General features: G+C 45.5%; 1 protein-coding gene and 2 non-coding genes across 4 annotated transcripts in view; 2 read left to right on the plus strand and 1 right to left on the minus strand.

The window, feature by feature from the left end:
- LOC127000484 (uncharacterized) overlaps positions 1–25,411 on the minus strand; it is a 59,336-nt gene extending 33,925 nt beyond the window's left edge. Inside the window, exons 1-2 of one of the 2 annotated variants that reach the window (XM_050864207.1) lie at positions 25,156–25,411; positions 23,285–23,339 (exon numbers count right to left, since the gene is read on the minus strand). In XM_050864207.1, coding sequence (XP_050720164.1) covers positions 23,285–23,339; positions 25,156–25,243 — 143 coding nt within the window. In that variant the 5' untranslated portion in view covers positions 25,244–25,411. Of the gene's footprint in view, positions 1–5,328; positions 5,663–23,284; positions 23,340–25,155 lie in introns of those variants that run through there. The other variant, XR_007754074.1, reaches the window with a different exon arrangement.
- Trnah-gug (transfer RNA histidin (anticodon GUG)) lies at positions 4,022–4,093 on the plus strand. The gene has a single exon. It is a non-coding gene; the product is annotated as a tRNA-His (tRNA).
- On the plus strand, positions 21,971–22,044 carry Trnai-aau (transfer RNA isoleucine (anticodon AAU)). Its single transcript has one exon. It is a non-coding gene; the product is annotated as a tRNA-Ile (tRNA).
- Positions 25,412–25,925: the final 514 nt, after the last annotated feature.

Genomic DNA, 25,925 nt, shown 5'->3' on the forward strand with positions numbered 1-25,925 from the left:
AAGTACAATAATAAGATGAACCTACGGTAAAAACAAGCCAATGTCTAAAAAGATAAAAGGTAAAAGATAAAACGTGAAAACACTTGAAAGCAAAAAAAAATTTAAGTTGCCAGTAAGTGTATGTGATTTGTCTTCTAATTTTAAGAGTTCATGAAATAGATCATTAGTAACATGCGTGAATTTATTGTGATCCGATAGAATGTTACCGGGGGCAGCACGGCCAGGCAAGAATCACACATCGCGGCTAAATAAAATTCGCCTGCGCCACTAACGGGCTGGGGTTGGCCAAGAGGCCCCTCAAGGCAGCCTACCGGCGCTACAGGCAGAACGTAAAGAAAGAAAAAAGAAAAAAAAATCCCACCACGATCACTGCTACACCACTACCTACACCACCACCACTACCTACACCACCACCACTACCTACACCACCACCACTACCTACACCACCACCACTACCTACACCACCACCACTACCTACACCACCACCACTACCTACACCACCACCACTACCTACACCACCACCACTACCTACACCACCACCACTACCTACACCACTACCACTACCTACACCACTACCACTACCTACACCACTACCACTACCTACACCACTACCTACACCACCACCACTACCTACACCACCACCACCATCACCAGTTTCTCCCTTTCTCTGATCTCCCCCCTCCCCCCTCCACCACCACTACCTCTCCACCACGTCCACCTCCACCTGGCTACCTACGAACGTTCACCCGGTTCACCCAGCACCCCATCCACCTCCCCACTTGACCTACCCCCCCATCCACCACCACACATTACCACTCCCCCCACCTCCACTACCTCCACCTGACTGCACTAACGCCCACTCAGTACCCCCCCACCACCAAATACCTAATCCTTCCTCCCACCCATCACCCACCCTTACCAACACCACCACCATCACCACCATCCACCTCTCCCCCCAGCGCACTCCCTTCCCCCCGAGCAGCCTGGCCTGGGTACGAAAGTAACGTGTGTCGCCATGGCCCACAAGCACACCTGTTCCCGCCCCGCACCTGTACAACGCACCAGCCGCCGCCGCGCCGCCCTTACTGCGTCTGCCCGCCTGCCCCGCCACCTTCACCGCCCTTGACACATGCACTACGCCGTCACCACCGCCGCCGCCGCTGCTGCCGTGGGCCCGTGACTGACCGACCTCTCTCCCGCGCCCCTGTCACTGATCCCACGCCCACCGCCTCTCAGCCCTCTGTCTTCACCCCGCCCGCTTCTTCTAACGTTACGGCACTCGGCGCGTCTCTCCCTTCCTCACCATACCCGCCTCGTCTGAGCTAACCACGCCTATTTCTTCTGATTAATTTTGGAAGTGGGCGTTGCGGATTCCTGTTGTTAAAAAAAAAAAAACCTCTTCTTCAGTACCCCCAGTCAACACGCCCGTCTCTCTCTGTTCGATCATCCCAATCACCATTGTCATGACCTCAACCACCTCTACCAGCACCACCATCACCATGACTACCACCACCTCCACTACCACCAAGAATTATGTAGCGCCTGATGTCAATATTCTTCATAGCTTTTTGAATACTGGATGAGGAGGCAGAGGAGGGAGGCGATTTTAATGCTATGTAAAGAGAAAGACATTATCCTAATATATCTAGACCGCCGACGCCGCCACCACCACCACCACCACCATCCCTACCCCCAGCCACCACCACTACTGTTAGCTCCTCCCCTACCACTACTACCGCCTCCCCCCCCACTACCATCACCATCACCACTACCGCCATCACCACCATCGCCACCACAACCGTCGTTAAATCCGCTTCTTTTTACATAATTAATCTTTTATTGCACTGGCTCTCATTTCTTATTCACTCGTGTGTTTAGTTCCGGGAAGGTGATTACACACACACACACACACACACACACACACACACACACACACACACACACACACACACACACACACACACATGCACACGCCTAACTTTCCTTTTTAGTGTGTGTGTGTGTGTGTGTGTGTGTGTGTGTGTGTGTGTGTGTGTGAACCTGATCACGCTCGTCCCCTTCAAATTTCCATACTGTACGTGCCATATGCGGGTGTACACACACACACACACACACACACACACACACGAAAAAGTATCCATGACCTTCAAAACATACATTCTTTGGGTACATTCTCTCTCTCTCTCTCTCTCTCTCTCTCTCTCTCTCTCTCTCTCTCTCTCTCTCTCTCTCTCTCTCTCTCTCTCTCTCGTATTAAATGGATATCTACTTAATTTGAATAACTGCAAAAATACTCATCATTACATATTTTTTTTATTAAAGAGAAAAATAACATGTGATCAAATATATTTATGAGACCAATGGTGTGTGTGTGTGTGTGTGTGTGTGTGTGTGTGTGTGTGTGTGTGTGTGTGTGTGTGTACCCACCACCACCACCACCACCACCCACACCAAAACCACCACCACCACGCACAGACGCAGGCTCACAGACGCGGGCGCGCGCGTGTGTGTATGTGTGTGTGTGTGTGTGTGTGTGTGTGTGTCCCCAACCCTCCTGAACCTATTCCCCACACCACCACCATCACCACCGCCACCACCACCACCACCGACCCACCCACCAACCTACACTCACACAAACGCGCGTGGCTCACCCCCTTCGTTCCCTTCGCTCCCTTCTCGCCCCCCGCAAGTGCCTGTCGGGGGTGTCGGCGCGTGCAGCTAACAAGACTCAGTGACCCCTAACCTTGTCCACGGAGGGAAGAGTCGGTTCCCTTACATATACTACGTTTAAATCCACACAGTGGCGGGGACAGTTCAAGGGCAGAATATAAAGGAAATAAATGGGAAAGAAAATGAAATGGAAGGGAAATTAAAGGAAAAAAACAAAACAAACCAGGCAAGAGAAGTATTTTTTCTCTCCACACAGCAAAGACGGCAGTTAAAGGGCAAAATATAAAGGAAATATATGGGAAAGGAAAGGAAATGGAAGGGAATGAGAATAAAGAAATAAAGGAAAAAAGCTCGGAAAACACTTCCACAAAGGAAATAAGTAGGAAATGAAATTAAAAGAAAGGAAAGATATAAAGGGTAGAAAGCTCGGAAATCAAAGGAAATAAATGGGAAAGGAAATGGAAAGGAAACAAAGGAAAGAAATAAAGGAGAGAAAACTCGCCAATCAAAGGAAATAAATGGGGAATGAAATGGATAAAAAACAAAGGAAAGAAATAATGGAGAGAAAGCTCGCAAATCAAAGGAAATAAATGAAATAAATAGGAAATGAAATGGAAAGAAAACAAAGGAAAGAAATAATGGAGAGAAAGCTCGCAAATCAAAGGAAATAAATGAAATAAATAGGAAATGAAATGGAAATAAAACAAAGGAAAGAAATAATGGAGAGAAAGCTCGCAAATCAAAGGAAATAAATGAAATAAATAGTAAATGAAATGGAAAGAAAACAAAGGTGAGAAATAAGAGAAAAAGCTCCTACACGGAAGACAAGAGAAGTATTTTTTTTTCTCTCCAAATCCTTTTCTTTACCTTTCAGTTCTCAGGCGTCTCTAAAATTTATGTCCTCGTTTCTATTTTCGCCTCTGCTTGCCTCGCCGTCTTCCTTTTATCTTCGTGACGTAAGAAGCAACGAACCTTATTAGCGATATTTTTTAGGGGGTCTCATGGTTTTAGTTTTCATTAAGTTTTCTCATTACGAACTTTCTCTCTCTTGGTTTTACCGTTTTATTTTTTTTCTACTGTTTTTTTTATTTTTCTCGTTTCTTTTTTTTATTTTCTTTCTTCAACGTTTTTTTTATTTTTTTGTTTGTTTGTGGATTTAAAATTTGGGTTACATTATTTTCCCTTTTTATTTTTTTATTTTTTTTTTCTTCCTTCTTTTTTCCTCCTTTCTTCCTTTATTTATTTATTTTTTTTTTCTTTCTTTTTCTTTCTTTCTTTCTCTGGTCAGTGTTATGGCTGTTGTTGTTACTCCTGTTTATCCTTTTCCTCCTCCTCCTCCACAGAGGCGGCGGCCGTGATCGTATAGTGGTTAGTACATTGCGTTGTGGCCGCAATAACCCAGGTTCGAATCCTGGTCACGGCAAATTGGACCTCTTCCTTTTGTCCTGTGTCTCTGACTCGTAGATTAGAGTGGATGGTTGCAACAACAAACAGCCTAGTTAGGACCAAGAGGTCTGTTGCAGTTTGCTTTTCCTTTGTACTCCTCCTCCTCCTCCTCCTCCTCTTCTTCGTCTTCCTGGTTTCCTTCTTGGTTCAACTTCTCTTTTTTTTTCCTTTCCATCGTACCCTGCTCTCTCTCTCTCTCTCTCTCTCTCTCTCTCTCTCTCTCTCTCTCTCTCTCTCTCTCTCTCTCTCTCTCTCTTTCGTTGGTCAAGTGCGTTATATCCGTCCTCCTCCTCCTCCTCTTCTTCTTCCCCCTCCTCCTCCTCCTCTTCAGTTTTTTTCAACTTCTTCCTCCTCCCGGTCCTTTCCTCTCTCTCTCTCTCTCTCTCTCTCTCTCTCTCTCTCTCTCTCTCTCTCTCTCTCTCTCTCTCTCTCTCTCTCTCTCTCTCTCTCCTCCTCACAAAGACCGACTGCGACAGTCATTCAGAAAGACCTCAATCACATTATCGAATGGTCGGAAAAATGGTAAATGTCGACAAATGCAAATGCAAAATGTTGACAAATGCAAAGTCATGCACATTGGGTGCAGAAATAGTAACCACACATACATCATGAATGGGAAACCTCTGCAGGCGATGCAGGAAGAAAAGGATCTTGGGGTCACTATCCGCAGTGACCTGAAACACACGAATCACTGTAAAAAAGCATATAACAAAGCCAACACTATGCTCGAGTTCATAGCGAGGAACTTCGAGTGTAAAACGCCAGACGCGATGCTATCCTTGTATAATTCCATGGTGTAAGCGAGATGATGACCAGCGCTTATTAAAGTGAGTAGTTAAGGTGACTGATACCGCTGCGTCGAACTAGCATCATTTATTGAATAGTGGTCAAACCTGCAAGATGGACGTCATATGCGTTACTCTACGGAAACAACGAAGCACCTTCTCTTCATTATTATCATCATTGCAGAGCTTCATCATCATTATCAAGGCAGAGCAAGTAAACACAACTTACCGTCATTATTTAACATGTATAAGCAGTCGTATAAGTGCACGTCAGACGAGATATTAGATAACCTATTAATAGTACAATGAGCACGGCTCGTAAGCCTGCAGGTGACCAGTACAATGAACAAGGCTAGTAAGACACTAATAATAAGTGACCAGTACAATGAACATGGCAAGTAAAACCCTAATAATCAATACTACATACCCATTTGCGGGAACAGTCGGGTTACTCCTTCCGGTCGGACAAGGTGCGTGAGATGTCGTGGTAACGGTAGTGTGAACAACGTCGTGTTTTCTTTCTTACCACTACGTACCTCGCTACTGTCCCTCTCCTCTCCCTGCTCAAACCCTGCGCCAGAGGGGCCTCCGGCAGGCGTCCCGTGTCAGCATTCACTCATCTCGCCGCTGTCTCGACACTCTTGACCGTGAACATCTGGCGCCACTACCGCCTCGCACCACCGCTTCGCTCGACTATCCCAACATAATCCATATAATCCTTACTACTTTAACCCTATCCCGGCATAATCCACATAATCCCTACATGCATATCTACCACGCGGAGCTACACATGGTAAGCCCGCACCTTGAGTATGCAGTACAGTTCTCCTAAGTATAGAAAGGACTGATTTACTGCCATGGAAAGGATTCAACGACGCGCCACGAAAATGATTCCAACCTTAAGAGCTCAACCGTACGAGGAACGACTCAAGCGACTCAATCTCTTTACACTGGAGAAAAGACGCCTACGAGGGGATATGGTTCAAGTCTTCAAGTACCTGAAAAAATTCAATAACGTCGATTACTCCAAATTCTTTCAACTGCAAACCAACTCAAGAACTAGAAATAACGGTTTACCCATTCAGTCGAGTCGATGTAACACAGACATTGAAAGGAGTTTCTTTTCAAACCGAGTCCTCCGCCACTGGAACAATCTTCCCTCGAAAGTAGTAACTGTGAATACTATCAACTCCTTCAAATATCGAATCGACCGTCATTTCGTTGCGCCAGGAGTAAACTGAATACTGAGGTGCTTTCATCTGCTCCCCAGGCCCCAAGTGGCTGTCGAGCAAATTAATTCAACAAAGCGTGTACCCTCGTAATGAGCCAATAGGCTTTCTGTTGCTTGCATTTCCATGTTTCCATGTTTCCTCATCTTCCTTCCTCCTGCCCCATTTCACTTTGTCCTGCCCGTACTCTACCTCCTCCTCCTCCTTCTCCCCTCCTCCTCCTTCTCTTCCTCCCCCAACTTTCATTATTCCTCTTCCTCATCTCCTCCTTCCTTTCCTTGTTCACTCCTTCCAACTTTTCCTCCTCCTCCTCCTCCTTCTTTACACACACTTCCTGGCTCATTAGCGTTCCCTCACCTCTTCCTAACCACCTGTACGACCTCTTGCTATTGTCCTGTTCCGCTTTGATCTTACCATTATAGCGATCACGTTATTTTCCACCTTTTTTCTCCCTTCTTCTCGCGCTGTTGTTTGGTCCTTTTCTTTGTCCACACTCTCGCTGCCTTTGTCGGGGTTAATAGATTTTTGTGGCTCATAGTGTTTGTACTCTTCCGGCTTTACCTATTGTCCTATGTATAATGACGAAAATGCTGCTGATGATAATGATAATAGTAGTAGTAGTAGTAGTAGTAGTAGTAGTAGTAGTAGTAGTAGCAATGATAATAGTAATAGTAACAACAATAATAATAATAATAGTAATAATAATAATAATAATAATAATAATAATAATAATAATAATAATAATAATAATAATAATAATAATAATAATAATAATAATAATAATAATAATAATAATAATAATAATAATAATAATAGGAAGAAGAAGAAGAAGAAGAAGGAGAAGAAAAAGAAGAAGAAAAAGAAAAAGTGACAAATGGAATGGATGAGAAATTCCGGGAAGCATTTTTATTTTTACAAAGTGGATTTCATTAGTTTTTTTGTTTACATTCTTTGTCTGTGCTACTAACAAGATGTGTGTGTGTGTGTGTGTGTGTGTGTGTGTGTGTGTGTGTGTGTGTGTGTGTGTGTGTGTTTACCTCGTTAACAAAATGTGGTGTTTTTTTCAACCTTACCCGGAAAACGTTTCGTGCGTAAATCAACAAAAAACGTTCCCTTTGTTCTCTTCCATTCCTTCGCACCACTGACAGTCACAAACGTTCCTTTTTCTTTTCTGAGGTAAGGAGAATTCTTTTACGAGAGGAAGAAGAGTCGTGTGGCAGTAATCCCAGCTATCCCTTACTTAGAAATGTCACTTATTACCCTAATGCAAACTAACTAACAACTAATTAGTATTTTCTTTATTTTATTTTTTGTAACTTTTTTATTACGGACTTTCTCCTTGTTCTATAATTATTTTCTTTATTTTCCTCATTTTAATTTTTCGTATACTGATTTTTGCCTCCTATAAATTCCACGTATCTTCCTTTCAATTAAATTTATTAGACTTGTTTGCTATTTTTCTTTCTCTCTTTCATCTTCTCTCTTTTTCGAACTCTTTCTTTGTTTCTCTCTCTCTCTCTCTCTCTCTCTCTCTCTCTCTCTCTCTCTCTCTCTCTCTCTCTCTCTCTCTCTCTCTCTCTTTGGACCTAGGCATAGGCGGGGTTCATGACCTTAGCTGCCCCCCCCCCCTCTCTCTCTCTCTCTCTCTCTCTCTCTCTTTGGACCTAGGCATAGGCGGGGTTCATGACCTTAGCTTCCCCCCTCTCTCTCTCTCTCTCTCTCTCTCTCTCTCTCTCTCTCTCTCTCTCTCTCTCTCTCTCTCTCTCTCTCTCTCTCTCTCTCTCTCTCTCTCTCTCTCTCTCTCTAAATACTCGCTTTCGTTTGTTTTTCTTCTTCTATCTCTTCAATTTCTGTTCTTTCTTTCCTTCCTTTTTCTTCCTTTGTTCCTTTTTCTTCCTCTTGTTCTTCCCTCCATCGCCTTTGTTTACTCGCCCTTTGTTCCTATCCCATTCTTTTATCCCTATTTCCTTTCCATCCTCTCTCCCTTCCTCTCCTCTACCTCCCAATCCTTTACTCCGCTTCCCTCCTCCCCTTCCTTCCCCATTCCTTCACTCCTATCCTCCTCTTCTTTCTTCCTCACTCTCCTTCACCCTCCTTATTTCCCTAACCTTCCCCATTCCTTCGTTCTTCTCCTCTCCTTCCCTCCCATCCCTTCTCCATTCCTTCACGCGTCCCCTCTCCTCCTCTTTCTAATTCCCCCTCCTTCCTCTCCTCACCCATTTCTCTATCACTCAACTCTTCCCTTTGCATTCATTCTATTCTCTCCCTCTTCCTCCACCTCCTCCTCTTTCTTCCTAAATTGTTTTCCTCCTCTTCTTTCCCTCTCCTTCCTCCCCATCGTTCTTTCATTCCCCTCCTCCCCTCTTCCTCCTCTCCCCCATTCCTTCATTACCAAACTCTCCCCAGCCTTTGTCACCTCGGTCAACCTCAGTCATTAATCAACGGGCTAATCCCTGCCCTTCACTAGCGGAAAAGGTCTCGCCCTCAGTGTTGTTACCAGGGTGACCGTAACGGTTGTCTGGGCCACCACCTCACACAGTCACGCTGCTCCCTCTCCCTTGCTCCTTCCCTCTATGGGCGGCTAAATGACCTTTCCCAACCCTCCCCTCCTTGGCCCAGCCCTCCCTCTCCGCGTTCCAATGATTTTTACATAGGTTTATATAGATGTTCTGGCTAGGTGGTCATTCTCTAGATTTAATTCTTCTTCTTTCTTCTCTTCCTCCTCATAAGTGAAGGTTGAGTTTGTGTGTGTGTATGTGTATATATATATATATATATATATATATATATATATATATATATATATATATATATATATATATATATATATATATATATATATATATGTGTGTGTGTGTGTGTGTGTGTGTGTGTGTGTGTGGTGAGAGAGAGAGAGAGAGAGAGAGAGAGAGAGAGAGAGAGAGAGGGGTGGGTATAATCATCTTGGTGGGGTCAAAGTAACGTGTTTGAGGAAGAGGAGGAGAGGAAGGGGGAGGAGAAGTGATCTTAGCCTAATCCAAGGCTCAATCTCTTCATGCTCCTGTCTGAACCTGCTTCCTCGATAGTTAGCCTTTCTCCTTTCCTTCTCTTCCTCCTCCTCCTCCTCTTCTTTCTCCTCCTCCTTGACTCTTTTTTCCTGCTTGTCTTTCATCTTTCTTATCCTCCTCCCCTTTCTTCCTCCTCCTCGCCGTCTCTTTTTTCCTCCTTGCTTTCCACTCTTTCTCTTCCTTGCCTTTTTACCTTCTCCTCCTCTTCGTCTTTCCTCCTCCTTCTTTCATTCCTCTTCACATTCTTCCTTTCTCTCCTCCTTCCCTTTCTCTTCCTCCTCTTCCTTCTCTTTCCCGTCGCTTCCAAGAGCCTGACGCAACCACAATACAAGTAGTGAACGTGTAGGCAACCAATTATAGACACGAGCCAAGCTAGTTAATTTTATGAATGTCACACACAAACACACACACACACACACACACACGAGATTGTTGGCAACTATACTTGTGCATACGTCATCTGGTCTTTCTCCTCCTCCTCCTCCTCTTCCTCTTCTTCCTCCTCCTAAGTTCTTTGTGGGAATAAAAGTCTTTTCTCAGGTTATTAGTTTCCTCTGTTGCCAAATGAGAGAGAGAGAGAGAGAGAGAGAGAGAGAGAGAGAGAGAGAGAGAGGTGTATTCGAAGCTTACATAAAGGTTAAAATACCAGCACACAAAAGATCAAAGCCGCTTACACACACACACACACACACACACACACACACAGACATAAAAAACGAAGCAAAGGGAATAGATAAAAAATGAAACTAATGAAAACCCACAAAATGAGAGAGAGAGAGAGAGAGGGCTGTTTGTCTGATCAATAATTGTAAGAGATAAATATGTTGTTTTTGACAAACATAATAAAGTGTTTAAAGTGTTTAAAGAGAGAGAGAGAGAGAGAGAGATGAGCGTCAAAACTCACCGTGGAAAGCATCTAATTCAGTTGCCGGTGAGGTTTGATATTACTGCAGATGGGAAGGAGGGAGACAGAGAGGGAGGGAAGGAGGGAGGGAGAGAGAGAGCGGGGGAGAATGGAGCGAGTGGCCGTGTGGCTCGGTCGGTGTGGGGCGGACGGAGCCTCATCCAGGCGACCGCGCGTGTGGGATACAAGAGCGGATTTATTTTTCCATTTTTCTCAGCTTTCGAAGAGTTTTTTTTTTTCTCTCTCTCTCTCTCTCTCTCTCTCTCTCTCTCTCTCTCTCTCTCTCTCTCTCTCTCTCTCTCTCTCTCTCTCTCCTCATCTTCCTCTTCCTCCTCCTTTGTTTCCTCCATCTCTCTATCTCCTCATTCTCACTTTCCTCATTCACTTCAATCCATCTCCTCCTCCTCCTTTTTATTAGTATTATTATTATCAAACGCATTCTCGCCTTCCCCTTTTCCTCTTCACTTTCCTCTCTCCCTCCTTGTCTTTCTCTCTCTCCCTCCTCGCCTTTCTCTCTTCCTTCTTCTTGCCTTCCTCTCTTCCTCCTCGCCTTCCTCTCTTCTCCTTACCCTCCTCTCTTCCTGTTTTCCTTCCTCTTTTCCTGTTTTCGTGTCTCCTCGCGACACTGATTATTCCAATCTGTGAAGGTCCAAGTATTGCCAAGGTCAAGCCCACCCTCCCCTTCCCTCCTCTCACTCTTCCTCTCCCTCCTCTCCTCCCCTCCTTTCTAGCTAACACCTTCCCCATCTTTTCCCTTCCTCTATACCTTCCCTCCTCTCGAGCTAACACCTTCCCCATCTTCTCTTCCCTTCCTCTCCTCTTCCCTCTATTCCTTTCCCTTCTCACCCCTCATGCTATAGTCCTCCCCTCTTCTTTTCCTCTGCTCTCTCCTATTCTCCCCTCTTCCCTTCCCTTCCCCTTCTTCCTCCCCTTCTCCTCTCCTTCCCTCTCCCTCTAGCTAAAGTCATTTCCCCCTCCTCCTCCTCCTCTCCTCTCCTCCCTTCCTCCCCTCCTGCTAATCGCTCTACATAACCTCTCTCCATCCCTTCTCTCCCCCTTTCCTCCTCCCCTCCTCTCTCATCTCTCCCCTCTGTGTAATTCTTCCCCCTCTTCCTCCCCCTCCTCCTCCTCCTTACCCGTCAGAAGTACTTTAATGTTCCCCCTTCTTCCCTTTCTCCCCCCTTCCCTCCTCTCTCTCTCTCTCTCTCTCTCTCTCTCTCTCTCTCTCTCTCTCTCTCTCTCTCTCTCTCACTCTCCTCTAACCCATGCAACTCCCCCCCCCCATTTCTTCCTCCTCCCCTCTTTGCCCTTCAGAAGTACTACTTTAATATTCCCCCTTCCTCCTCCCCCCCCCCCTTCTCTCTCTCTCTCTCTCTCTCTCTCTCTCTCTCTCTCTGCTTTTGACTCCATGACTCTGCTACTCAATAATGAGGTTAGGTTCACGGGAACTTGGGTTCAAAGGAGCTGCCTTGTACAGGCCTACCGGCCTCTTGCAGACTCCTACGTTCTTATGTTCTTATGTTCTTACGTAATGCGTAATTTGTGGCTTCTCTCTCTCTCTCTCTCTCTCTCTCTCTCTCTCTCTCTCTCTCTCTGTTCCATAAGCTTCCATTCTCTTTTTTTTTTCATTTTTTCTTTTTTCTCTCCATTTCTCTTATCCCTCCACACGTTTTCCTCCTCTCTTTTTCCCCATTTTCCTTCTTTCCCTCTTCCCTACTTTCCTCCATTCAATTCTCTCCCACAATCTTCTTTTCGCTTCAGTTTTTTCCCTCCTTCCTTTCCTTCTCCTGTTTCCCTTTTGCTCTTTACATTCTTCTCTTCTTCTTTATCTCCTCCCATTCTTTATCCTCATCCATGTTCCTCCTCTTCATCCTTGTTCCTCCTCCTCCTTCTCTCTTCCACTTCCTTATCTTCCCTCCTCCTCCTCCTTCTCCTTCTCTTCTTTCTACTCTTAAATGTTCCTCTTTCTTCTACTATTAAATGTTCTTCCTTTTCTCCTCCATTCCTCCTCGTCATCATTTCCTTCACTTTCCTCCTCCTCCTCCTTCTCCTTTTCTCCTTTCTACTCTTAAATGTTCCTCTTTCTTCTGCTATTAAATGTTCTTCCTCTTCTTCTTCTCCCCCTCCTCCATTCCTCCTTGTCATCATTTTCCTTCACCTTCCTCCTCCTCCTCCTCCTCCCTAACCTTCGTCACGACTTTCAAGGTGTGATGACGAAGCGCTTGTTACCTCTCTTCCCTCCACCTGGTCTTTCCTCCCTCCCACCTCCCTACCTCCTTCCCTCCATTATTTCCTCTACTTTCTTTCTTCCCTCCCGCCTTCCTTCTCTCTCTCTCTCTTTCTCTCCTGCTTCCCTCCATACTTTCACCTTCTTCACTTCTCCCTTCCCTCCTTCCTCTCCTCGGTTATCCTCCTCTCTCCCTTGCCTCCTATCTACTTTACCTCCCTCCTTTTTTTCCTCCTCCATGTTCCCTCTACTCTTCTTTATTTTCCTCTTGTTCCTCCCTCCATCTCTCCCTCCACTCCTGCCTCTGTTTTCCTTCCTTCCTTCCTTATCTTCCTCTACTTCCTCCACCTGTTCCTCTTTCCTCCCCTCTTCTTCCTCTTTTTCCTTCATTGTTTCCACCTCTCTTCTTTTCTTCCTTCGTCCTTCTCTTCTCTTCTTTTCTCCTGTTTCCCTTCTTCATTCTTACCATCATTGCCTTTCTCTACTTTCTCTCCTTCTTCCAACTTTATATTTTTTTCCCTCCCTTTTCCCTCCTTACCTTTATCTTCTTCCTTCCTTCTATCTCCTTCTTTCTCCATCTTCTTTGTTTGTACTTCTTTCCTTACTTCCCATTCTTCCTTCCCTTCTTCTATCATCTCTTCCTCCCTTCTTTCCTCCTATCCTCCTCCTCTTTCTCTCCTTGCCTCCTATCTTCCTTTTTCCTTCTCTTCCTCCTTCCTTCCTCTCTCTCCCTTCTTTACTCTTGTTCCTCCATTTTCCTCTCTCCAAATCTCCTCCCTTCTATCTCCTTCTCTTCCTCCATTATCTTCTTTCCTCCTCTCCCTCCCTTCTTCCCTCTCTCTCGCTCTCCCTCTCTCCCCTTCCTTCGTACACCTATCTATCTCTCCCTCCCTCTCTTCCTCCTTCCCCTCCCCTCCCTCCTTCCCTCCTCTCCTCCCCTTCCAGTACCTATCTGCACCTCCTCCTTCTCCTCCTCTCTCTCTCTCCCCCTCCCTCCCTCCCTCCTTCTTTCTCCCTCCTTTCGTACCCTCTCCCAATTCTTCCTCCGCAGTTGCAAAAGGACCCAGGGAGGAGTTTAGGACCTCTCTCTCTCTCTCTCTCTCTCTCTCTCTCTCTCTCTCTCTCTCTCTCTCTCTCTCTCGTCGAAAAAGTAAGCACACGTGGCAAGAACACATCTCATCCTCCTCCTCCTCTTCTTCTTCTTCCTCCTCTTCTTCCTCCTCCTCCTCCTCCTCCTCCTCCTCCTCCTCCTCCTCCTTCTTTCTTGTTTATCGGTGAAAAAAATTGGAGGATGGAAAATTTTCTTCTTTCCTTCCTATTTTTTCTTCCCCCTTCCTCTTCTTCCTCTTTTTCTTTCATTCTTTCTTCCCTCTTCCCCTTCATTCCTTTTTTTTCTTTCCTATTCTTCCTATTCTTCTTTTCCTTTTCCTCTCCTTCCTTCCCCTTTTCCTTTTTCCTTCCCCTTCTCTTCTTGTTCTTCTTTCCAATAGTTTCTCCTCTCTTCCTCTTCTTCGTTTCCTCCTTCCCCTTCTTCACTTTCTCTCCATCTTCTCTTCCTTCCCATCCTTCTCTTTCTTCTTCCCCTTCCTCCCATTCTTCTTCTCCTCTCCTTCCTTCTTTCTTTCCCATTTTCCTTCCCTTCCTCCTTTCTTCTCCTTCCCATTCTTTCCCTACTTCCCCCCGTACTTCCTGTTTTCCTCCTCCCCTCCTTCCCTTCCTCCTCCTGACCTTAGCAATGAAACGCAGGTCACGGTGAACGAATACCTCCTCCTCCTCCTCCTCCTTCCACACCTCCATCCTTAACAATGAGATGAAGGTCACATTAACATATTCCCTCCCTCCCTTCCCTCTCCATGACAGTACCATTACATTCACCTTTCCTCTCTCTCTCTCTCTCTCTCTCTCTCTCTCTCTCTCTCTCTCTCTCTGACCATACAGAGTTACATTACAGTCAACTTTTCCTCCATTTCTTCCTCCCTTCTCTCTCTCTCTCTCTCTCTCTCTCTCTCTCTCTCTCTCTCTCTCTCTCTCTCTCTTCCTTCCTCCTCTCCCTTTCCTCCCTCCATACCTCCACATGTTAGCAATTACATCTCCATACCTTCCCTCCTCCTCTTCCTCTTCCTCCTTCTTTCCACATATCCGACATACAGTAACATTACTCATCACTTTTCTCCTTTCTTCCTTCATTTTCTTCCCTTTCTCTTTCTTTCGCGTCTTTTGATTTCCTTTTCTATGCTCTTTTCCTTCCGTATCAAAACTCTACAATTCTTGACGTGGTGCAGAAGCTAAACGAATATTTGTAAAGCGCCCCCTCCATAACCAGTGCATACATTGGTAATTTTTTTTCATATATTAAGTTCGAATTTTTTATTTTCCATTTCTATTTTTTAAAGAAACTCATTTTTTTTTATATCCATGCCTGTATCAACACCTTAATACTCAAAAGGTAATGCTAAAATTAATTCACTGATAGCCGAGATCTTTCCCGAGACACTTAAGGTTAATATAATTCTTTGTATTTTGCTTCTTGGTGAGTGAACCTTTTATCATCATTATTTTTCATTCATTCCTTTCCTGCCTCGTCCTCTCTCGGCCGCCGCAGCAGTGACAGTACCGCACACCAGGGTCCAGAGAAAGAAAAAAAGTATTCTCTGGACACAGCCGCAGACAATGACATCCCACACACGCTCTTTTTTTACGTCCATCTTCAACGTAGTTCTTACAGTGGTGGGGAGTCAGGGCAACTCGGGGCTGGTTCTGTCCAGTTCCAAGCCTCAAGACAACGACTTCCTTCTTTCCCCTCCTCCTTCCTGCTTGCCTTCCTATCTACTTGCTTTCCCAGCTCGTCTCCCTTCCTTCCTTCCGTCTTGCTTGTCTGCCCTCTTTCTTTCCTTCGTTTCTGCCCTGTCTCTTTCCTTCCTTCTTTCTTGCTCTTTCTCCATTCATTCAATTATGCATTCCTTTCTTCCTGCCTGTCTTTCTTTCCTTCCTTCCTTACTTCTTTCATCCTCGCCTGCCGTCCTTCTTTTCTTCCTTCATATCTCGCTTGCCTTCTCTCCTTTCCTTCCTTCTTGCTTGCCTTCCTTCCTTCCTTCCTTCCTGCTTGCCTTCCAACCTCGCCTCGCCCGTAAGTTGAACCTGTAAGCATCGTGTTCTGGGCATATCCCAAAGTCGGTATTCTCAGACGCTTCCGCCTCACACACTACGTCAGCTATTTCCAAAGGCCGAGGAGATTCATCGGGTTCTTTTGAGTGTTTTTCGCGTACATGGAAGTGTCCACTTTTATCCCTTTCTCTCTTTCCCCTATTCCTCCCCCCTTCATTCCTTCTCTTCACTCTTTCCTCCCCCCTTCATTCCTTCTCTTCACTTTTTCCTCCCCTTTTCATTCATTCCCACTTCCATCCTTCCATTCTTCTCTTCTCCATTCTCTTTCCCCTTTCCATCCTTCCTTTCTTCTCTTTTCCATTTTCTTTCATCTCTTCATCCCTTCCTCATTCCTCTTCAATAGTTGGAATAGGAGGAAAACGTGTGTGTGTGTGTGTGTGTGTGTGTGTGTGTGTGTGTGTTATTCAAGGTGACATTCAAGGTAATATTTTGACGTCCCGGACACACACACACACACACAGGAATACCAAAAGTGCAAGACCGGAACGTGTGAACTTATATAAACCCCAATCGCACATGTATGAACGTTAGGGGTGACTCACACACACACTCACACACACACACACACACACACACACACACACAGAAACCAGACTTGCATGAATAAGCGTTAAGAGGAAATCATGTATACCGTACCCTCTCTCTCTCACACACACACACACACACACACACACACACTTGTAGCATTACCATGTTAGTACTCATATACATGTTGGGTACGTAAGGAGGAGGAGGGGGAGGAGGAGGAGGAGGGGAAGGAGAGCGTGTATTTGGGGGATGGGAGAAGGTAAGGGAGGGGAAGGAGGGGAGGGGAAGGTAAGGGGACGGGGAGAATGTTGTCAAGTGTTTTGGACCCAGACTTGGCCCCTCCCCCTTTTCCTCCACTCTCCTCCCCTTCCCTCCACCTTCTTAACATCTTCGCTCTTACTTCTCCTCTCCCCTTCCTTCCCCCCTTTCTTCTTTTTGCCCTCTCATCCCTCTCTCCCCCCATCTTCTCTCCCCTCCCTTCCTCCCCACCTTCCCAGCCCTCCCCATTAGTACTCGTCTTCTCCCCTCCCTTCTTCCCCATCTTCCCCTTCCCTTCCCCAACCATTTGTAAATATATCTAAATCATTTCTTTCTCCTCCTTTTCTCCCCTTCTTCATTCCTCCTTTCCTCTTCCCCCTCCTCCCTTCCCAAATTCTCTTCTCCCCTTACGAATCTTCCTACCCTTCCTCATTCCCTTCCCCTCCCCTTTCTCCCCAATCCCCACTCCACCCTTTCCCTTCCTTTCCCTCATTCCTCTCTCTCCCCATTCCCTCTTCTGCTGCTTCGTATGTCTGACTTTCTTCGCCTGTTCCTATGTCTGACTGTTTCTTAAGTCTGTCCCTATGTCTGTCTGCTGCTACGCATGTCCTTATGTCTAACTGCTTCTAAGTCGGACTGTATCTACGCCTGTCTGTATGTCTGACTCTCTACGCATGTCCTTATGTCCAGCTGCTTCAAGTCGGACTGTATCTACGCCTGTCTGTATGTCTGACTGCTTTATTCCTACTTTTCTATATGTTGTCAGCCAGTCCGTCCTCCCTTCTCGTCAACACACACGCAACACGGCAGCCAGAGTCACACATCACAGCGAATCTAAGCCAAACAAAGGCAGCCACACACGCAGGCAGGCACAGCGGAGTGGATGAACCCAAGACCCAGCAACCGCACCTTTCCCCGGCTCACGCACCCCACGACCCCGCGACCCACGACACGGTACGTCTTGAAGAGCCGCCGAGGAGCTGCTTCTGGGATGTTGCTCGTCAGGTTCCTCAAGCGACCGCCGAAACCAAGGTAATCTGTGCCCGCGGACAGACTGTTGGCTTCGTTAATCTCCTCGCTAAGACAGGGCTGAGAGGACTGACGCTGTATCCTACGATGTAATAATAGGACATACGAAAATGAGAGAAAATGTTATAGATAGATAGAGATAGAGATATACAGATAAAGAGATTGAAATAGAGTTTGAGATACGAAAATGAGAGAAAATGTTATAGATAGCTAGAGGTAGAGATATACAAATAAAGAGATTGAAATAGAGTTTGAGATAAATACTTAGATAGATATAGATATTGATAGATAGGTAGACAGATAGGTAAGTTGGCAGGTGGATAGGAAGAGAGAGAGAGAGAGAGAGAGAGAGAGAGAGAGAGAGAGAGAGAGAGAGAGAGAGAGAGAGAGAGAGAGAGAGAGATTATTCCTTCGCGGCCAGAATTGAAACGTCACCTATTTATATAATTGTAAAAAAAAAAAATCCTCAAACCACTGTAACCATTTAGCAGTACTTGCAGTTTTAATTAACAACGCTCCCCAAAAAGCTACATTCATTTTATTTTTTGGTCACTCGCAATTAAAAGAAACGTCAAATTCATCCGTTTTTCTCGTCTCAAGGGGAAAAAAAAAGGTTCTGTCAGTTAAGGATACGTATCATATATATATATATTTTTTTAGGGGAGGAGGAGGTGGAGGATGAGGGCAAAGAGGAGGAAGAGGAGGAGGGGGGGGGGAGAGGAAAGGGTACATTCAGAGTTATAGAAAAATGCATAAAATAAACAAGAGAACACCGCCCAACCAAGTTAATGAATTGCACGTATAACAAAGCGGTGAGCTCCATTTCGTTCCGTTCGTCTCGACAAAGTTAATGAATTGACGGACTCGTGCAAAAGTTACCGACACACACACACACACACACACACCCTAGCTGGCGGCAAACGTTACACGGAATATGAATAAGAAATGTCACCGGCACAGTTTGCATCATGTGTGTGTGTGTGTGTGTGTGTGTGTGTGTTGCAAGGCACTAATATATATCTACATGATAAAGGAATATATAAAATAGACAGATAGAGAGAAAGAGATAAATGCAGAGCTAAACAGATAGATAGAGAGCGTATATTTCTTTCATTTATTCGTGACCAGAAAATTAATGAAATGTCGCCTTTTTAAATAGCCTGGATGTGTCCCCTTACAGACATCACATAAAAGTTTCCATCATCATTTGCATCATGGTGCGCCGATCGATGCCTCGCGCGCTCCCAGCCAGCGGGAGGCATGCATGACGAGCCTTGACCGTGGCGTAAGAGCGTCCGGGGTTGGGCCCTCTGGCGTTGCACAATGTTTCCAGTCACCGTGCTTGCCGCGCCCGCCTCCGTGTATGGCGTGTTGGGGAAGTGTAACGTGTGCGTGTGGCAGGACGTGCTTCCCGGCCTGTCATTGTTTTAATTTGATTACACGCAGCACGAGGCAGTACGGGCACCACCAAGTAATCACATGCTGTGTAAGTATTACCACATGTCAGGATGTCTCGTAATGCAACGTCTCTCTCTCTCTCTCTCTCTCTCTCTCTCTCTCTCTCTCTCTCCCCGCTGAGTAATGACCTTGTTCAACGTGTTGTTCACCTACAATCAGGTGGCGGCGGCGGTGGCGACGGCTGGCGGCCCGTGCATGACTTGGGAAAGGCCGCGCGGCCCGCAACGCTCGCCCTCCCATCTGAGGTCAGGGGATACGGCGGCCGCGTCCCTTTAACAGTGCGCCGCGGCGGTGCTGTGATACAAGGCAACACTGACCCTCCTTCCCCCGCCTCCTTGCGCGGTAATAGGGGCGATAATGTTACCAAACAGATAGGCGCGTGTTTACTTTAGTAGTCCGCCGATCGACCATTCGATCTCCGGAGAGGTAAAGAAGCAGAGAAAGAAGGGAAGAAAAAGAAATAATTTTGTATCTGGGGGCCGTACTCAGTCCGCCACGAGCCGCGAAGGTGCGTGTGTGGCCTCCGTCCGCCCCGCGCCACCCGAGCCACGCCACCGCCTCACAGCTCGCGGGGAAATTCAGTCAAACAAGTGAACGACTTTTCCCCCTTGCCGCCGCGGCGACACACACACACACACACACACACACACACATTACCATTCTTAGCGTCATTGTTCCGGCCATTCTTGTGAATATGTTTATTGCCATCCTCCCTTATTTAGTGCTGCTCCTTACGCCACTACCGCTGCCCTTCATCTCCCTGCCTGATGCTGCAGACCACTACCATACTACAAACAACATATTAGCGGTAACAAAGCTGGTTTATGACACTACAAAAAGTAACACACACACACACACACACACACACACACGCAAGTAGGGAGGGTACGTAACCTTAGCAACCCCCAAAAGTAAGTGTGTGTGTGTGTGTGTGTGTGTGTGCGTGTAATCTTACGCCCAGCAACTGCAGGGGACGTTCCTAAATGAGTGTGTGTGTGTGTGTGTGTGTGTGTGATAGGTAATAAATAAAACATACGAAGAGGAGGAACATGAGCAACAGAAGAAGGAGAAGAAGAAGAAGGAAGAAGAAATAAAGAGAATAACCCACATTTTGTTGACTCCTTCATTCCCTCGCAGCGACCCACGACCATTATCTTATGAAAATTATCGTTCAGCCTTCCCATAAAGCAACGACGCGCCGCCCCTCAGCCGCCAGACGGACCCAGGCCCCACTCTTATGTAACGCCTCTCACACACACACACACACACACGTAGTAGTGGTTGATGTAGTGGTGGTTGTAGTAGTAGTAGTAGTAGTAGTAACCAGACACTTTTTTTCTTCTTTTCCTCCCTCCGTTTACTTCCTTCCTTTCTTCATTCCTCCTTCCTTTCTTCTCTTCCTTTTCCTCCTTCACATGTCTCTTCTTGATTACTTATTCAGACTCGCAGGTTACAAACAGGCTTCTCTCTCTCTCTCTCTCTCTCTCTCTCTCTCTCTCTCTCTCTCTCTCTCTCTCTCTCTCTCTCTCTCTCTCTCTCTCTCTCTCTCTCTCTCTCTCTCTCTCTCTCTCTCTCTCTCTCTCTTATGTCATTCCCACCTCTCTACCATTTTGTTTATTTTCGCGTCTGTCTTTCTATCAATTTATTTACCTGTCTGTCTGTCTGTCTCTCATTTCTACCTTAACTTCTGTCTCCGTTACTTGCTCATCCTACCAAACATCCACCTAGTCAGCTATATTTTCCACCTTTCACATCGTCCACCTCACTTTTACCTTTCATTCTCTCCCTCTCCCTCTCCTCTACCTGTCTCTGAGCCCTTTATAAGCAGTTCAATCAGTCCACCTTTCGCTTTCCTCTCACGAGTTTAAGGTTCGTATACTCAGACGCTTTCGGCTCTCAGGACAATTATTTCCAAAGGCCTCAAAGGAGATTAGTCGGGTTCTCATGAGTGTTTTTTTCAAGTTCATGGTGCGGAAGTCTTGTCGGAGTATCACTAGGCTTATAAAACTAACTGTGGAAACTTTACCTAGCTTAATTTTCCTTTTCATACGCTATTACTTATTTTTACCCTGTTCCCTCTACCTGCCTTCACCTTCCTCTTTCCCCTCCCTTTCCCTCCACCTGCCTCCACCTTCCTCTTTCCCCTCCCTTTCCCTCCACCTTCCTCTTTCCCCTCCCTTTCCCTCTACATGAGTTAACCTTCCTCTTTCCCATCCATTTTGTGTTCCCAGCCTCCTATCTATCACATTCTTCATTCTCGTGTTCTCCCCCCATTTATCCTTCCCCCTCGTGTCCCTTTCATTCTCTCCCCCATTCATTTTCCCAGCCTTGTCAAACCCTTTCGTCTGTCCCCTTCTGCCTGTCCGTGATCTAGCGTAAGGTAAGGCCATGGTTGGGTGGCGTCCAAGGCCGTTTCTTTATGTAGTGCGAAGAAGTGACGTGCAGGAGCAGCGCCACACTGTTATTTTGGTGGACGGAGGTTGTGGTGGGCACTGAAGGGATGGCTAGTTGAGGTGTGGCGGGAGGGAAGGGGGGAAGAGGGTATTTGTGTGTGTGCTGGGGGGGGGGGTTGTGTGTGTGTGTGTGTGTGTGTGTGTGTGTGTGTGTTCTACTACGTACTACTACCACTACTATTACTGCTACTACTACTACTACTACTACTACTACTACTACTACTACTGCTATTACTAATAAGAAAAAGAAAAAGAAAAAAAGCAGAAATATCCGAAGAACCAGAAATAGAAGAAAAATCAGAAAAAAAGAAGAAATAAAAAAGCAGAATAAGAATAAAAAGAAGAAAGGAAAAGCAGAAAAAGAAGAAAAGTAGAAAAAAGCAGAAAAAAGAAAGAGAAGAGAAGAAGAAAAAGGAGAATCTATGCTCTTTTTGTTTATATTATTTACGTCTCTCTCTCTCTCTCTCTCTCTCTCTCTCTCTCTCTCTCTCTCTCTCTCTCTCTCTCTCTCTCTCTCTCTCTCTCACTCATCGGACCCACTCACCCAGTCTCTCTCTCTCTCTCTCTCTCTCTCTCTCTCTCTCTCTCTCTCTCTCTCATCGGACCCACTCACCCAGTCTCTCTCTCTCTCTCTCTCTCTCTCTCTCTCTCTCTCTCTCTCTCTCTCTCACTCATCGGACCCACTCACCCAGTCTCTCTCTCTCTCTCTCTCTCTCTCTCTCTCTCTCTCTCTCTTGCTTATCTACCTCACCTGCCCCATCGTCGCTCACCGGCCTGTTAGCTCAGTTGGTTAGAGCGCCGTGCTAATAACGCGGATGTCGAGGGTTCGATCCCCTTACGGGCCAGAAGCTGAGGGCATCCTTTTTTTTTTTTTTTCGATGTTTTCAGTGATTTATTTGTTTTTTTACGATTCATTTATAAAAGACCAGACATGTTTTTTCCTCGTCTGGGAAATGATGAGTCAACTGAGCAAGTGTTTTTCTGAAGATGGGAGAGGAGGAGGAGGAAGCGGGGAAGAGGAGGAGGAGGAGGAGGAGGAGGAGGAGGTGGAAGAGGAGGAGGAGGAAGCGGGGAAGAGGAGGAGGAGGAGGAGGAGGAGGAGGAGGTGGAAGAGGAGGAGGAGGAGGAGATGAAAAAAGAAAGAAAGGAATAAGATGATGAAGTTGATGATGAGGAAGAATATGATGATGATGATGATGATGATGATAAAGAAGAAGAAGAAGAAGAAGAAGAAGAAGTAGAATAATAATAATAATAAAAATAATAATAATAATAATAATAATAATAATAATAATAATAATAATAATAAGAAGAAGAAGAAGAAGAAGAAGAAAAAAAGAAGAAAAAGAAGAAGAACAGGAACAAGACTAAAAAGAAGAAGAAAACAAGAACAAAAAACAGAAGAAAAAAAGAATTAGAAGTGAACAAAGAGAAAATAAACAGAAAAAAAACAGAAGACATAAAAATCACACCAGAGAAACCCTTCATTCCGGGCTTCATCGCAGCTGCCTCTCGCTCGGTTGTAAAAAGAAGAGAAAATAAGCCAAGAAAAAAGAATCCCAACTACATACACCAAAAAGGAGATAAATAAAAGGTCTCAGCTATCTAGACTGAAGGAAAACGGAGAGAAAATAAGTTCGAGCCATCCAGACTAAAAGGAAAGAGAGAAAGAAAGGAAAACAAAAGTCCCAGTTCTCTAAATATACAGAGCGACCAGGTGAAGGAAAGACAAACACGCTGAGCTACAACACCTCACCTGCAGGCAACACTCAATCAAGGCCAACACTCAGCACAGGTAAGTAGAGGTGGCAGTAGTAGTAGTAGTAGTAGTAGTAGTAGTAGCACTAGTTGTTGTTGTTGTTGTTGTTGTTGTTATTTTTGTTTTTGTTTTTGTTGTTATTGTTGCTGTTGTGGTGGTGGTGTTAATAGTATTATTATTATTATTATTAGTAGTAGTAGTATTAGTAGTATTAGTATCATTATCATTAGTAGTAGTAGTAGTAGTTGTTGTAGTAGTGGCAATAGTAATAGTAGTAAACGAATCAATCCTATTCACAAACTGTCTCAAAACTCGTCCAAACTGACCTTTTCGGGGCATGGACTGGGCCGAGACTCGTTAAGGCCTCGTCTACGGCAGGACCTGGAATAAGAAGAGACAACAAGGATTAACACACTGCCAATAACGACTGACACTAACATCCTTTCGTATTCGTATTGTATCTTCCTAAACGCAGATATGGCGCACGTCCTCACCTTTAGCTCCTCCTCCACCTCTCCCTCCCCCTCCTTCTCCTCCTTCTCCTCCTCCTCCTCCTCTCCTGTTCTCATAAGATATTCCCCTCAGTCTTCCTCACAGCATCCAATCCCCTTATCTAAACTCATTACCTCACACCTTAAGTCATTACCTCTTCAGTCCTTAGCATCTCTCTCTCTCTCTCTCTCTCTCTCTCTCTCTCTCTCTCTCTCTCTCTCTCTCTCTCTCTCTCTCTCTCTCTCTCTCGCCCGGCAACACCGTCACCTCAACCTTCAAAAGTGGAGGGAATAGGGAGGGAGGGAGGGAGACAAGGAGGGAAGGGGGGAGGAGGGAGGGAGAGAGAAGGGAGAGGAAGGAGGGAACGAATGATGGAGGAGGATGTATGTAGGAGGGAGGGAGGGAGAGGAGAGGAGGAAGGAGGGGACGAAGGGAAGGAATAGGGAGAGAGAGGGAGGAAAGGAGAGAGGGAGAGAGAACGAAGGGAGGGAGGGAGGGAGAGAGGGAGGGAGGGAGGAATTCTGCAATAGGTGTGTAGGAAGGGCGTCTCTCTCTCTCTCTCTCTCTCTCTCTCTCTGTTACTCATCGGACCCACTCACCCAGCTCTCTCTATCTCTCTCTCTCTCTCTCTCTCTCTCTCTCTCTCTCTCTCTCTCTCTCTCTCTCTCTCTCTGTTACTCATCGGACCCACTCACCCCGTCTCTCTCTCTCTCTCTCTCTCTCTCTCTCTCTCTCTCTCTCTCTCTCTCTCTCTCTCTCTCTCTCTCTCTCTCTCTCTCTCTCTCTCTCTCTCTCTCTCTCTCTCTCTCTCTCTCCGTATGTGTTTGTCCCTATTGTTGTGACATGAGAGAGAGAAATAAAAAAACCGACATTTTCTACCTTTTTTGTATTCTTTTGCCTCCCTATCCTCCTCTCCTTCCTCCTCCTCTTCCTCCCCTTAATACCCCTCCCCCTTCTTCACCTTCAAACCCTCCCTCCCCTCCTCTTCCTCTCCCCCACTTCCTCTTTCTCGATTTTACAACCTATTTTTTCTCCTCTTTCATCTCTCTTACCTCCTCCTCCTCCTCCTCCTCCTCCTCCTCCTCCTTCTTCAAATTATATTATCCTCCTCTTCCTTTTCCAACTTCTTCTCTCCCCATTTTTTTTTTTCTATCCCGCCTCCTCCTCCTCCTCCTTTTTTATATTTCAGCCCTTCTCCTCTTCCTCTTCCTTCTCCTAATTTATCTTCCTCTCCCTCTATAAAATGTCAATCTTTTCTTTCTATTCCTTTTTTATTTCTCTTTCTCTTCCTCCTTACCTTTCAAACTCATCTCCTCCTCCTCCTCCTCCTCCTCCTCCTCCTCCTCCTCCCGTCTGTTACATAAGGTCGAGGTCGTCTGGTCCGTTCATGACGCAGGACCCACCTTCGTCAAATCAAGCCAAGCATTCCTACCCAACCCTGAGAGTAAATATTTTTAACACGGTAAACTCTGCAAGAAAAGAGATCGAGGGAGGAAGAGAGGGATGAAGGGGGGAAGAGAGAGAGAGAGAGAGAGAGAGAGAGAGAGAGAGAGAGAGAGAGAGAGAGAGAGGAAAGGAAAGAAATAGAAGAATCAAGAAAATAACTGCTACAAGAACCCAAGTAAGTTTAAAGGAAAGAAATGGTAGAAAAACGAATAAAGAAAAGCTATCAGATCCTATTTACTATTTAAGAGACACATCTTACCGATAACTCCATTTTCAGCTAAGGAACCAGATATTTGCAGCCCACCAGGATCTTGAGTACGACCAGAGCTGTTGCCCCCACACTGCATGGCTATATATGTACTTTGGACCCACGCAGCTACAGGGCGGGATGGGCTGCTTGCTGGGGTGATGGATAAGCTGCCTATTGCGACGTGACCTTGATGTGTCTGATTCCTACACAATTAGCAACGTCTGTCTCCACTCTGCTACTCCTCTACTGATGCTAAATATATGTACATTCAGGGCAGACAGAGTTGCTTACTAATGCTGAATGATATGCTGTATAAAATAAGACGTAACCATAATATAGCTTGATTCCTACACCATTAGCAACGTCTGTCTTCACTCTACTACTCCTCTACTGATGCTAAATATATGTACATTCAGGGCAGACAGAGTTGCTTACTAATGTTGAATGATATGCTGTTTAAAATAAGACGTAACCATAATATAGCTTGATTTCTACACCATTAGCAACGTCTGTCTTCACTCTACTACTCCTCTACTGATACTAAATATATGTACATTCAGGGCAGACAGAGTTGCTTACTAATGTTGAATGATATGCTGTTTAAAATAAGACGTAACCTTAATATAGCTTGATTCCTCTACCACGAACAACGTCTGTCTCCACTTTGCTATTCCTCAACTAATGCTAAATATATGTACATTCAGGGCAGACAGAGTTGCTTACTAATGTTGAATGATATGCTGTTTAAAATAAGACGTAACCTTAATATAGCTTGATTT

The sequence above is a fragment of the Eriocheir sinensis genome, chromosome 19 (assembly GCF_024679095.1).
Source record: "Eriocheir sinensis breed Jianghai 21 chromosome 19, ASM2467909v1, whole genome shotgun sequence".
NCBI classification, from domain to species: domain Eukaryota; kingdom Metazoa; phylum Arthropoda; class Malacostraca; order Decapoda; family Varunidae; genus Eriocheir; species Eriocheir sinensis.